Consider the following 14,637-nt stretch of genomic DNA (forward strand, 5'->3'; position numbering starts at 1 on the left):
TGGTGGGTTTTGTTTAATGTGAGCCAAAATCATCACAATTAAAAGTACTAAAGACTTAAAATACTTCAGTCTGTGTGCACTGAATTAATATAAAACATGAGTTTCACAATTTGAGTTGAATTACTGAAATAAATTAACTTTTCCTTGACATTCTAATTTATTGAGGAGCACCTGTAGAACTAATTGCAACAACATTTGTCACACTCGTCAATCTTTGCTGCTGCTTTGTGCCTTTAAGCAGATTTCAACATTTAGTGGGAGCATATTATGCCCCTTTTTACAATATGTAATATGAGTCTCTCAGGTGTCCCCAGAATGTATCATTAAAGTTTCAGCAAATACCCCACATATCATTTATATATATAGTTGGTTTGTTTTTTTGGAAAAAGCCTGTTTTGAGTGGCAAACAGGTTGAGCATGTCTCTTTAAATGCAAACAAGTTGCTACTGCTCCCCCAACATTTTCCAGAATAGAGCTGCATTACAGATAGCACCTAAAAATATATGTTTTGATTCAGAATGTCATGTTTATGAAATCATGCGTTTTAACAATATTAGTTTAAACAACTTCTTATATGGTTTTCTGAGTGCACACATCCGAAGCACACGGACAGAAAGCAGCTGTCATGTGAGTAGGCTACTGAGCCTTGTGCTTGTTAAATCAGGACGGCGCCATGGGTGGAAACTTAAAGTTACTGGGTTAATCTTTTTCACATTTCCTTGGTTGGTAGATGCACCGGGGACCTGATTCTAGCGCTTAAAACCAGGAAAAGTCAGATTTCCATGATATGTCACATTTATAAAAAAAAAAAAAAAAAAAAAATGTTTACATTGTCAGAAAGGTTTGAAAAATACTGTATATTATATAAGATGGGTCACTGAAAAATGCATTTATTTAGTATGGATTCATGAATGTGGAAGAACAACAATACAATATCACAATACATAGTTCACACCTATTACAGTTTGTTTTATAATAGCAATAATAAATAATAATATAGAAAAGTTAAATTGTTGTGCAATTTATACAGTTAGTAGAGACTGTGGTTGAATTTGATTAAACACAGAATGATTGGCTGCTAAAGTGGTGTTGCACATTAAGTAGTGTTTATTGCATTACTCTAATGACTTGGATTTAAAAAGGAGGGTTGTGTTTGGTAAACCAATAACACTTTACAACAAGGTCCCATTAGTTAACTTTAGTTAATGCATTTACTAACATTAAATAATAATGAGCAATGCATTTTAATTTATTTTTTTTAATCTTTGTTATTTATTATAAAAATACAACTGTTTATTGTTAGTTCATGTTGGCACAGGTCCATTAAATACAACTATTAACAGTTAGAATATAGTTTTAATAATGTGTTAATAAATGCTGAAATTAAAATGAGCTAAGATTAATAAATTCCAAAGTATTAAATTATTTGTATTGTTGTTCAGTTAATTAACTAATTAACCCTTTAACTTATTTGAACAAATATTACCTAATTTTAAAGTGTTACCAGTAATCACATTACTGAAAGGTAAGTGTGAAAGGTATTTTGAAACATAAAGTTTAATTAACATGAGTATTATTGTTTATTATGATAATTCTGTGTGAAGATATTTACTGGCCTAATCCCAATGTTAAAATAATAATTAAATTAATAAAATTTATTTCCTCCCTTTTTCCATCACTTTATTTGAAATGAAAATATGCCATTTCACCTTTATTCAGATTTCAAATGCACCGCGTATCTTAAAATTTGCAAGCATCTTATTAAATATGTTAACAATAACTGTTGTTTAAAAAATGTTTTAACTTAACACCAATTTTGTAGAACATTATTGTGAATGAACAGAGAGTGCAACAGTAACAGAGAGAGCAAATGATGAATTCAACTCAGTGACTTTCCGCTATTATTTATTTGCTTACAAAATCAAAATGGTGCAGAGCTGGTTCTACTGTCTTGGATGCAGTGTTTAGGACTAGATACAAAAAAGTTTACAATATTGAAACATCACTTTGTTTTATCATACAGAACGATCAAAATAATGACATTCTCAGAAGTTTAAGCCAAATATCGTCAAAGATACAAAACAGAATAGCTTCCACTAAGACCACACAACCTGATAAGAGAGGTGGAGGTGGAGGGGTTTAGGACTCCCATAAGATTGTGTTACAGAGAGTGCAGAGAGTAGCAAATCCCGTGATACAAACGACCGACAGCTCGGTCTCAAAGAGACATGGCACATCTTTAATGCTGCAAAATGGTATGTCGAAAGGCACCACACAATACAGCTTACTCACAGATATTTTGCAACACACTTTTAAACACTGTCACCAAGAAACCTTAAGGCGAATGTCATGTGCAAACTTGAGAAAAATAGATTAAACGCTCTACTCTCTAAGCAACCCCTCCGATTCAAATGTGCTTGTGTTCTTTTTCCCTGGTCCCCTCTTCAGGTGAGCTCAGAGGGAGAAGGACCCCATTATAAGTTCCTGTAGTTCTTCTTGCCTTCTCCCTCCTTGATGAAAGTCCATATGAGTGTGTTGACGATGTCGGGCTGATCTTGTTGAAGCCAGTGACTGGCTCCAGAGATGATGTTGAGGCGGAAATGGTTTCTGATGTACAGGCGGCAGGCCTCGGCCATGTCCTGCTCCAGAAAGGCGTCTCGCTCTCCCCACAGCAGCAATACGGGAGACTTCACCTCACTCTGACTCAGTGGGAGGACACTGCGGATTACGAATAATACTCAAATTAGGGCTGTCAGCTGATTCAAAATTTCTCAAATAACTGCACATATTGTTTGCTGAAAAAAAGCTTAATATTTATATTGTTGTATATGAGTAAAACATTGAATAAAAATAGCAAAAAAAGACCAATTTGTGTTTATTTTCTAATTAGTGAACATTACACTTTTAGTGACCTATAGTTTACAGTTAGGATTTATTTATTGTGTAGAAACTGTTATGTCAGCGCCGTCCTACACACACCCATCTGCCCACCTACACACACACCCACTCGCACGCACACACACACACACACACACACACACAAAGTCAGCGCAGCTCTGCCCTGAGACATAATCAAAGTGTGCTTCAGGAGCAGATGGAGGGCTCAGTCATGTATGCACGTCTCACATGCTCCTAACACATGCACTCCGCAAGCAAATTAAATGATGCTGATATGAACTCATTTTAAAAAGAATAACTTTTAACAGCATTGGCAGTGAATTAATGGCTGTTCATGCACAGCTCAGAAAGCATGAAATCAATCTCTCTCTATCTTGACAAGGACATATTCACTTATGAATTTAGTTCTCATTTTGTCTAAGTCACGATGTTATAGATTCCGGTGATGTCATGTCCATAACATTTTGAAATACACATCACAATAAAAAATAAAAAATACGCAGGTACCTGAAGACATTTCTGAAGTAGTTGAGGGCCCCAGTGAGGGCCCCTGGCTGTGAGAGGGCATGGAGGTATGCTTCGAGGTCTTCTGTGGTGAGCCAGCGGCCCTTACAACTGATACCTGTGCTGCGACTGGTAAACAGACTCTTCAGCGCCTGTAAATCCACATGAAAAAGCAGAATGAGCTTGAAGAATTCGGTCCTATTATATATTAGATGGCTTTAACTATTTACTATGTCTAAATAAATAGATTAATAAGTAGAAAATAAGTCCAATATGCAATGCTGAAGATGTAGTTACATCGAGGCATTTTTAAAACATAAAACATGTACACAATAAGAGCACAGTATCAAATGATTAGTTTAAATATAAGTACATAGTTGTTCAAGACACTTTATATAAAGAGGGTTCCATAATTCAATCTGGTCACATTAAAATAGTACGTAAAAGAAAAACAAATGTATACATGCTGTGCAAAAAAAAAAAAAAAAGAAAAAAGAAAAAAAGTTTTATTTCACAAAGGCAGCTGAGCAAAAAGGTTTTACTTGTCATAAATATCCTCTTCATATTATACTAGACATCTTCATACTGGATTATTTAAACATGCATTTCAACAATGGTACATACTGTACTATAGCTGGGCAATTAGAATGCATGATATGCATCAAATCATCATCACACTAAAACTAGTGTGTATCCAGAGCTGATTCACAATGACTAAGCTGTGTGTGCTGAATACAGATGGCCTGAATACAGTCTTGGCCTGCTGATTCACTCTGTATTCATAATTCTTACACAAACAAATTCACATGCTGGACCCAAAAGCTGGTCAGTTATGTAAAATGATGGGTAATTAAAAAAAAAATAGAATGATATAATTCCCTGTTCTAGTAATTCTCAGTTTATACATATGCACATTCATGTCTTTACTTAGGTATCAAAAGTATAAACATTGTTGGTAAGATGTTTAAAGGAGTTTAAAAGTAGTCTCATATGCCCAACAAAAGCTGCAATTACTTGATAAAAATACAGTAAAAATGTGTAATATTATTACTATTTAAAATAACTCTTTTCTATTTTAATAGATTTTAAAATGTCCTTAATTCCTGTTATGGCAACGCTGATTTTTTTTTTAGCAGCCATTACTCAAGTTTTCAGACATCATTCTAATATGCTAATATGCTCAAGAAACATTTTTTCTTATTATCATAGGTGTGTTGCTTAATGTTTTTATGGAAATCATGATTTTAATGATTTTTAATGAATAGAAAACTCTAAAGAATAATTTATTTATTTGTTGTTAACAATAAGCATTTACTGTCACTTTTGATCAATTTCTTGCATCTTTACTGAAAAAAAGGTCTAATTTCTTTAAACATGGTAGTATATTGAGTCAAGCTCACCTTGAAATCATTGATGGAGAGCATTAGCTCTGGGAAATATGGCAACTGGAAAAAAAAGTAGTAGCTTGACTTGAGCATCTGACTCGGGTGATGAAGGGCATAATCTGGACAGAGAAGAGAGAAAGCAAAAGGAAACCTAACCAAACATTGTACAGTGTGGCTCCAGGGTAACAAACCCATTTGCCTCATTTTTAAGCACATACAGTAACTCACATATAAATTGGCAATGAAATGGTTAATAATGGAGGGATCATTTCAAATCTGGCATGACACTTCTGTGTGGACGACACACATTTGTGCTTTGGAGACCTGCCCTCAGAAAAGCTTTTCAGGCATCAAAAACATGATTCACTTTTGTTAAGTCAATAAACCTAACTGTAAAACATTTATAGTCGTATTTATTATCTGCATGTTAATAAATGTGATTGATGCCTTTAAGAAACACTGGATAAGGACATGGCTGCAATGAATATAGAGAATGTCTACTTTCCTTGTGTTACTATACACAGGAAACATTTTTCCACTTCTCAATCTTAGTTTTATTATCAGCGTTTGATTAATTTTTTTTTCTCACAACGTTGTTTCTAGGCAACGTACCTTTTTTGATTTCAGTAACGAGATCCATGTTATGTAAGAAAATGAAATGAAATCATGTTTCATAACACGTGCAATAGAGGGTTAAAACTGAAGAGAGCTCATTAAGCGGAGATACGTTTCAAAAGAACAAGAAAAGTAAAAGGTGTAGTCGTGTACGTGTCACTCTCGTCAGGTCCTGAGTGTTATTATGAGAGGGTCCCGTGTCTCTGCCAGAAGCCTGCCTGTACAGTAATTACCTCCCCCTCCAGGCTGGAGCGCACCAGACAGATGGAGGGCAAAGCCCCACAACTCCCCGGGCCTAACCACAATATTTCATTGTGAATGATGCAGATCATACTAATGATCCCTAAAACCAAAACAGAGTCTCTGGGGCAGGCATGATAGAACAGGAAGTCTGGTTGTCAGATGTTTAGGGCACTTACCAGTGAACACACAGGGGTGAGGGCTGTTCAGCACTATGAGTTTTGTCACCATTTCGGGGTAGTGAATTGCACAGAGCCAGGCGATGATGCCACCCCAGTCATGCCCCACGAGAAAACATCTGTTGTATCCTAAAGGAGAGGATCAGAAGGAGGAAGCTGGCATGTTTGTGTTTGTTGTGGTGTTGTGTGTGTATGCCACATAATTCATATGGAAAGTGAGAGACGAGACAGGAAATTGTAGCAAAATCAGAGGGGAAAAAAAATCATGTGAAATGAAAACATAAATAAAAAGGATTGAGATATGATCTAAGCCAAATTCAAACTCATATTTTCCAAATATGCACAAAAGCATAATGTGTCTAACCGCTAGGCCACAGTTCCAACTTTCTCTTTCCTCACCAGCATAAAAAAAAGAAGCTGCCAGTTGATGATAAATATTTTAATCGCGATTAATCACATCCAAAATAAAAGTTTTGTTTACATAATATATGCATGTGTATTGTGTATATTTAGCATGTATATATAAATACACACACACACACACACACACACACATATATATATATATATATATATATATATATATATATATATATATATTGAATTCATATTCTTATATTTTCTATTGTATATAAATATATTTAATATATTAACATAACATTTTTCCTAAATATATACATGCATGTGTTCGTATTAATATATACATATGAAACATACACAATTTACACACATATTATGTAAACAAACTAGGGCTGTGCAATTAACCGCATTCAATTGCCAAGTACATCTCATCAGTAAAGCCAGTTCTAAATCATCATTACCTGTTTTCAGATAGAGCGACATTCACTACACAGAGCCATAGTTCACTGACTATAAGGCATTATTGCATTCATAATCGCAGATTAATCGCATTCGATTTTGAACGTGATTACGCCTAGCTTGTCAGTGAACTACAGCTCTGTGTAGTGAATGCCGCTGAATCTGAAAACAGGTAATGATGATTTACTACTAATCACGGAACCAGCTTTACTGACGAGACGCATATGACAATCGAATGCAATTAATTGCACGGCCCTAAAACAAACCTATTTTGCAATTAACTGTTTAACAGCACTAATTATTCTACATATAGATCTGCATACATATGCAATCACTTGTTTTGAAACCTTTAATTCGCATATGACATACGGAAAAAAATGTAATCCATGGCCTCTTTTTATGAATTTGTTTCCTTCTATTAGTCCAAAAATGGCCATGTTTTAACTACATTAAAATGAGGGAATTAATAAGTACAATGTAGCCACTATTTACCTTAAAAAATGTAAAACACAAAAACTTTTTTTTCCCACGTCATGTGCAGAGCTCCATAATTTTCTATTTAAATGTCAACATTTTTAACATTCAGTTTTAAGTTGGAACTGTGGCATAGGATTTAGACACATTTGGACAACACGAGTTTGCATCATTTTCCAATCATATTAATAAACATATTATTAACTCTTGGTCACTTTATCTTGTTTACCTTTGTCCCTGCATGTCATTTTCAACATTTCATGTTCTAAACTAGTGTTTACACAGTGGTTTTAGTGGAAGTCTTCTTTTGCAATAATACTATCATGCTGCAGTTCATTTAGTATCATATCAAGGACTGGCTCAGGATGAAAGACAGCATTGCTGTGAGCCAGGGTGGAAGTTTCCACCGTCTGCAACTGAGTGATTCCAATGTCAAGGAACTGAGACCCTGGAGCAAGACATCATCATGAATCCTACTAACGTGTCATTGATGGCCTGTCACAATACACCACCAGCTGCTTACACACATGCCACTCTGTGCAAGCAGACAGATGAGTTTAACTACGACATGATATACACTGTTCATCTGCCCTTGTCCTTGAGTCACACTGTAGCACCGCTCAACTAGTGATTGTGTCACATTTGAAATCTAGAGGCAGACAATCAGACTTCATTTTAAGCAGCCTAAACTGACAATACAAATCTAAAAAGCCAAAGGCATCTGTGAATGGGTCACCTTCACATTACAGGCTATTGGGAAGAGTGCTACATTAGCATTCACCACTACAACAGCCTCATCAAAACCTCTAGACGGGCTGGGATGTGAAATGGAAATAGGGCTGAGGTAATGGAGGCAGTCTGTTCTTACCCAGATACTCCACAATGTCCTTGATATCGGTGACAAGGTAGTCCAGTCTGTAGCTCTCGGTGGAGGAGGGCAGGTCAGACTCCCCGTAGCCTCGCATATCCACCGCAACAACACGGAACTCGCTCTTAAATTCCCTCAGCTGGTGACGCCAGGAGAACCTGGCAAAACAAGGGGTAGAGCTTTGATAAATATTTAGTATGAATTCTACAGGTTACACATGAAAACATTTTTATTACATTTAGATAATCTCTCTCTGTTCTACATTGTTGTTGTTTTTCTGGTTACATTTTATTTTAAGGTGTTCTTGTTACAGTGTAATTATACATTTAAATACTGAGTAATATTAATTAACTTTATTTACTTACTATATGGTTAGGGTTAATTACGTGTAATTATGCATCATTTATTATTATTATAATAGTAAGTACATGTAACATGTAACAAGGACACCTTAAAATAAAGTGTGACCTTTTTGCGTTTACTAAGCTGGTATAGAACTGAGTCCATGGGAAAGTAAATAGAATGAATGAAGGAATCACAATTATTTTATTGAATTGACAATCGCAGTTTCATATTTCTATGCCGTTTTATACATTACCATTCAAAAGTCTGGGGTCAGCAAGAATGCACTAAATTGGGCAAAAGTGACAGTAAAGATTTATAATGTTAACAAACATTTCTAATTCAAATAAATGCTGTTCTTTTGAACTTTCTAATCATCAAATTATCAAAGAGTTAATATTCTTCACATATAAAATAATATGACCAGTATTTTTTTTTTATTTCCATAGTATAAATGTTAATATAGCTACCTTTATATTTTATGGGGTCCTGCAAGTTATGGCCAAAGACCTTGTGGAAAGTAAGAATTAATTGGACTGACAACATTTAGACACCTGAATGGATGATTTCTGCCACACTTTTCTACAATACAATAATCATACAAATTAGAATGATTTGCACTGCTATATATTTTGGCAAAAAATAAATAAAAATAAATTCAGATTGTGCCACTTTTTAGTGCTTTAACTGGAAAGGCAAAACCAGTTTTATGGAGTACCCCATAGCTTGACATTTAGTTTAATTGTATTAGTAAACTCTGCCAAAGTGGTGGCATTCCCTAACTAGTAATTGTCTTTAAAGAATGAGAAGTAAGAGAGAGATAGAAAGTTAAAGGGTAACTAAACCCCTGGTCAGAGCCTGAAGTAAGCCTTACTATGATTCTGATGAGTCAGTGCAGCAAAGGCTCTAAGGACCCAAACCCAATATGTGAGAATATAAATGAGCGTTAAATTAGCGCGCACACACACACACACACACACACACACCCCTATTCTAACCTCCACATTTCTCTATTGCTCAGCAGAGAGGGAAATCTTTGACTTGCACTTTTTGAATGCACCAAACTAAAGTGGAGCAGAAGTCAGAAGAAAAGGGCGTCCTCCAGGTCTCCTCTACTCGACCAAGAGTTCATCACTGATTCTGGAGCAGTAGATTGGCCAGTGAAGCAGAAAGAAGCCATGCCACATTAATTAGGCACAGTCCTGTCCTGATCGCAGTTCTGCAGTCTGGCAGCTCACTAAAACGACAGCTTCACTGGTCCCAAGACAGTCCGAATGTCACGACACTCCATATCACATTTGCGAAATGCAGAATTCATTATACCGCCCGTTTTACATTTCATAACAATAATACACACATCTCTGACTCTGACTGAAGAATTGTGTTGGTAGGGAAGGTTTGAGTCTCAAATATTATCTATGACTCCATGTGTATAATGTGGACTGATTCCACAACAACATACAGTCTTGTTCAAAATAATAGCAGTACAATGTGACTAACCAGAATAATCAAGGTTTTTAGTATATTTTTTATTGCTACGTGGCAAACAAGTTACCAGTAGGTTCAGTAGATTGTCAGAAAACAAACAAGACCCAGCATTCATGATATGCACGCTCTTAAGGCTGTGCAATTGGGCAATTAGTTGAATTAGTTGAAAGGGGTGTGTTCAAAAAAATAGCAGTGTGGCATTCAATCACTGAGGTCATCAATTTTGTGAAGAAACAGGTGTGAATCAGGTGGCCCCTATTTAAGGATGAAGCCAACACTTGTTGAACATGCATTTGAAAGCTGAGGAAAATGGGTCGTTCAAGACATTGTTCAGAAGAACAGCGTACTTTGATTAAAAAGTTGATTAGAGAGGGGAAAACCTATAAAGAGGTGCAAAAAATGATAGGCTGTTCAGCTAAAATGATCTCCAATGCCTTAAAATGGAGAGCAAAACCAGAGAGACGTGGAAGAAAACGGAAGACAACCCTCAAAATGGATAGAAGAATAACCAGAATGGCAAAGGCTCAGCCAATGATCACCTCCAGGATGATCAAAGACAGTCTGGAGTTACCTGTAAGTACTGTGACAGTTAGAAGATGTCTGTGTGAAGCTAATCTATTTTCAAGAATCCCCCGCAAAGTCCCTCTGTTAAAAAAAGGCATGTGCAGAAGAGGTTACAATTTGCCAAAGAACACATCAACTGGCCTAAAGAGAAATGGAGGAACATTTTGTGGACTGATGAGAGTAAAATTGTTCTTTTTGGGTCCAAGGGCCACAGGCAGTTTGTGAGACGACCCCCAAACTCTGAATTCAAGCCACAGTACACAGTGAAGACAGTGAAGCATGGAGGTGCAAGCATCATGATATGGGCATGTTTCTCCTACTATGGTGTTGGGCCTATTTATCGCATACCAGGGATCATGGATCAGTTTGCATATGTTAAAATACTTGAAGAGGTCATGTTGCCCTATGCTGAAGAGGACATGCCCTTGAAATGGTTGTTTCAACAAGACAATGACCCAAAACACACTAGTGAACGGGCAAAGTCTTGGTTCCAAACCAACAAAATTAATGTTATGGAGTGGCCAGCCCAATCTCCAGACCGTAATCCAATTGAGAACTTGTGGGGTGATATCAAAAATGCTGTTTCTGAAGCAAAACCAAGAAATGTGAATGAATTGTGGAATGTTGTTAAAGAATCATGGAGTGGAATAACAGCTGAGAGGTGCCACAAGTTGGTTGACTCCATGCCACACAGATGTCAAGCAGTTTTAAAAAACTGTGGTCATACAACTAAATATTAGTTTAGTGATTCACAGGATTGCTAAATCCCAGAAAAAAAAAATGTTTGTACAAAATAGTTTTGAGTTTGTACAGTCAAAGGTAGACACTGCTATTTTTTTGAACACACCCCTTTCAACTAATTGCCCAATTGCACAGCCTTAAGAGCGTGCATATCATGAATGCTGGGTCTTGTTTGTTTTCTGACAATCTACTGAACCTACTGGTAACTTGTTTGCCACGTAGCAATAAAAAATATACTAAAAACCTTGATTATTCTGGTTAGTCACATTGTACTGCTATTATTTTGAACAAGACTGTATTTCCGATCTGTGCCTGGCAGCATCCCAGTAGAGAAGAGAAGGGTTTCCCTTGTGTGTGCGAGTGTGTTTGAGTCTCACCAAAACTCTGGGAATCCATGCAGAAACAGCATAAGTGGCTTTCCTCGTTCTCCAGCAGCAACATAGTGAAATCTGAGTCCAGACTCCTAAAACCATACAGAGACCAGAGGCAGTTATTCTTCACCATAAATGGAGGATATGATAAAAGCAGTCCGTTCTCTTTAATCACACAAGCCTGTCCATCCTGATGTAAAATCCATTCTCACATCACTCTCTGTTGATAGAGCTATAAAATGAACCAGAGAGGGAGTCATGGCCGCAGGCTAATATTAAAGCAATATCTTCCATTGACATTTATGGGAAAATTCATACCCTGTTAAATGAAAGCCTGCATCAAATTGCATGTGATAGTATCTTCTGATTGTCTGGCCATTTGTATTATTAATGCATTTAGCAAATGCTTTTATCCAGAGCAACTTATAGTGCATTCATGCTATAATGTTTTTTTTTTTTTTTACCAGTATGTGTGTTCCCTGGAAATTGAACCCACAACCTTTTGCACCGCAAACACAATTCTTTACCACTGAGCCACAGGAAACTTTTTATTTCAAGAACATTGTTCACAATGCAAAATTTTCCTTTTGAATACAAAAAAGTTGTGGGTGCAAGAAACACCTCACCTCAAAAAATATCTGATATAATGTATTGTTTTCACTCTGCGTGAATTAGTTTATTTCTTCAAGGTCACTTGCTATTTTACTGTCAGGTAGAGATCACTGTTGTTGCCAGAGTTTATATAACAAATCTCTCAATTCAAGCAGTTGCAATATTTTTCTTTAGAAATGTTTGTATATCCCACGTTACAAAAGTTATATACACAGGAACAAAACTTAAAGTGGCTGTTTTACTTAAAGTGCTTAAAGTACTTTATTTTGCGCACTAATTTTGTACTTAATATACTAAAAATAATCATTTAGTACTTCTTAAGATAAACTTCTAAGTGTACTAAATTGTACTATTTTGGGTCACCATGAATATGAAAAATCCGCTTTTAAAATACTATTGCTGTATTTAAAAAATATATTTAGTTACCACTTGTAGTACAATGGAATCATCTTTTGTAAACTAGTATGCTCAAATGTACTACAAGTGGTGACTAAATACATTTTTTAAATACAGAGATAGTATATTAAAAGTGGATTTAGTTAATACTCATGACGTTCCAAATAGTAGAGAAGAGTGTGAACGTTATGTTCGTAGTTCTGCAGGTATATACACATCACATCTATCCTGAGACTGCCTCAGCTGTTTTCAGCACCACTCCAGTGGACAGCACAGACCAGGCAATGACTATGATTTTGAGGGAAACTGATCATTCTGCTGTCTGCTGCAAGACTTTGCTCAGTTGATGCTCAATAATGGAAACTGCTTGCTTCTGGGAACAAGCACATGGGAAAGAAAAATCACAAATGAGATCTTAAGGGATAGTTCCCTTAAGAAAAAACATAGCTCACCCAGAAATGAAAACTGCATTACCCTCATGTTGTTTCAAATTTTTATGACTTTCTTTATTCTGCTGAATAAAGAAATTTTAAAGAATGTTGGCAAGCAAAAGGTCTGAGTTAAACCTGGATAACATTCCTAAAAAAAAAACAAAAACAAAAAAAAACCCAGACATTTTCTTATATATTTTTAGGGATTTACCTTTCCTATAAAGCATTGTGCTATGCTACCAAGGTCATGGGTTAAATTCACTGGGAAAGCAATGTAAGTTGCTTTGAATAACCACATCTGCCAAAAGCATAAATGTAAATCTAATTTTACAGAAAGCAAGCAAGCAAGAAATTAAGTTTGGAATGACATAAGAAAAAGTAAAATGATGGCAGAATTTTCATTTTGGCTGATCTATCCATTTATTTTTTTCTCTTAGACACCAATGAGGCTAAAGGGATTATACATTGACAGCCTTCTTTTGCTTGATCCTCTGCTTCTAGTGAAACACAAGGTGATTTAATGCATCTCATCAACAATCTCAACATTGTTCTCAACAATATCCCAAACCTGAAAACACGATCTCACCGCACTGATATTTGTCATCAAATTATTCCAAGATGAAATTATGTGGTCTACCCGCAATACGTTTATAGTTACTCAGCAATCGTCTCATTTATTTATCTTAAGGAAACATTTCAAAGTCAAAGTTCATATTTCGAGCCTAAAATGAAAGAGCAACATCTGAGCATTAAAAAAGCAAAGTTATATTTATGTAAGCTATACATGCTTTCATTTACTGTCAACCATTGATCCATCTTACCTTAATTCTAACATAACAGTGGGTTCCCAAGGACGTGTCATTCAGGCACGCGGGGGGTGTCTCACGAACCGTCCACTGAAAGGTTGTTGACGGTCGTAGGATGATATTCCAGCCAAGTTTGAGCAGCGCTACGCAGGTGCACAGCGCGCAGTATCCATAGATGAGAGACCAGTATCCCATAACTCTGATCTTCAGCGTCAGCCCGACTGTCAACAACAGCAAGTTATGAAGCAGTCTCGCCATCTTTACATTACTGCAGGAATACGCTTGTTGATCACGGCTTCTATTGATTTGTTTACTCAACTGCCTGCGTTTCAAAAACGACGTGCATCTTAATAGCCCCGTCGCACCGTCAACGAGCGCATCCTGTCCGGGGAGGATCCCCGTGTAGACGCTACAGCCTCAGTCACGCTTACGTATGACAGAAAAGATGCTCATTCCCAAAAGTGTTCGCACCTCGGACTGAACCATTACACCCCACCTACACTGACAAAACTAGAATGCTCCCATTAGTCCAGGCAGCTGTCTGGGCCCACCTCGCAGACCGTCCACGCGCAGAGTTCTGGACGCTCGCGACCGCTGGCGGTACGTTAATAGCGAGCAGATGCAGCTGCGTCAATCACGGGAGAGCACGGATCGCAGTGTAGATGAGGTGTAGCGGTTATTGGATATTTTATCCTTATACAACAATAAAATATAGTGTACCTCATGGTGCATTGAAATAATGATATCCCGAGACCAGCGAGACCCTAAGCTCCGCCTAAAGCATATTCGATATTCATAATGTACATATAATGTATGATGATTATTTTAATAAACAGAATGATGAGGCTGCATATGAAAGGTGCCACTTAAAATTAACTTGGAAATTTCTCAATTTTATATATGT

At 36.5% G+C, this 14,637-nt stretch overlaps 1 protein-coding gene across 1 annotated transcript; it reads right to left on the minus strand.

Moving 5' to 3' along the window:
- Positions 1-1,892: 1,892 nt before the first annotated feature.
- On the minus strand, positions 1,893-14,474 carry ephx4 (epoxide hydrolase 4). The gene is made up of 7 exons (XM_026263507.1): positions 13,749-14,474; positions 11,495-11,580; positions 7,983-8,140; positions 5,822-5,950; positions 4,803-4,906; positions 3,406-3,554; positions 1,893-2,718 (listed from the first exon to the last, which is right to left on the minus strand). The coding sequence occupies exons 1-7, from the start codon at positions 13,989-13,991 to the stop codon at positions 2,475-2,477; spliced, it is 1,113 nt and encodes a 370-aa protein (XP_026119292.1). The 5' UTR covers positions 13,992-14,474; the 3' UTR covers positions 1,893-2,474.
- Positions 14,475-14,637: the final 163 nt, after the last annotated feature.

Source organism: Carassius auratus, chromosome 6 (genome assembly GCF_003368295.1).
Source record: "Carassius auratus strain Wakin chromosome 6, ASM336829v1, whole genome shotgun sequence".
Classification (NCBI taxonomy): domain Eukaryota; kingdom Metazoa; phylum Chordata; class Actinopteri; order Cypriniformes; family Cyprinidae; genus Carassius; species Carassius auratus.

Excerpts from the sequence above, each read along its gene's own strand:
- ephx4 (XM_026263507.1), bottom strand. The coding sequence starts at position 13,991 with ATGGCGAGACTGCTTCATAACTTGCTGTTGTTGACAGTCGGGCTGACG. Across the intron at positions 5,951-7,982 it reads GGACATTGTGGAGTATCTGG|GATACAACAGATGTTTTCTC; the intron begins GTAAGAACAGAC and ends CCTCTCCTTTAG. Across the intron at positions 4,907-5,821 it reads TCACCCCTGTGTGTTCACTG|ATTATGCCCTTCATCACCCG; the intron begins GTAAGTGCCCTA and ends TTCTCTGTCCAG.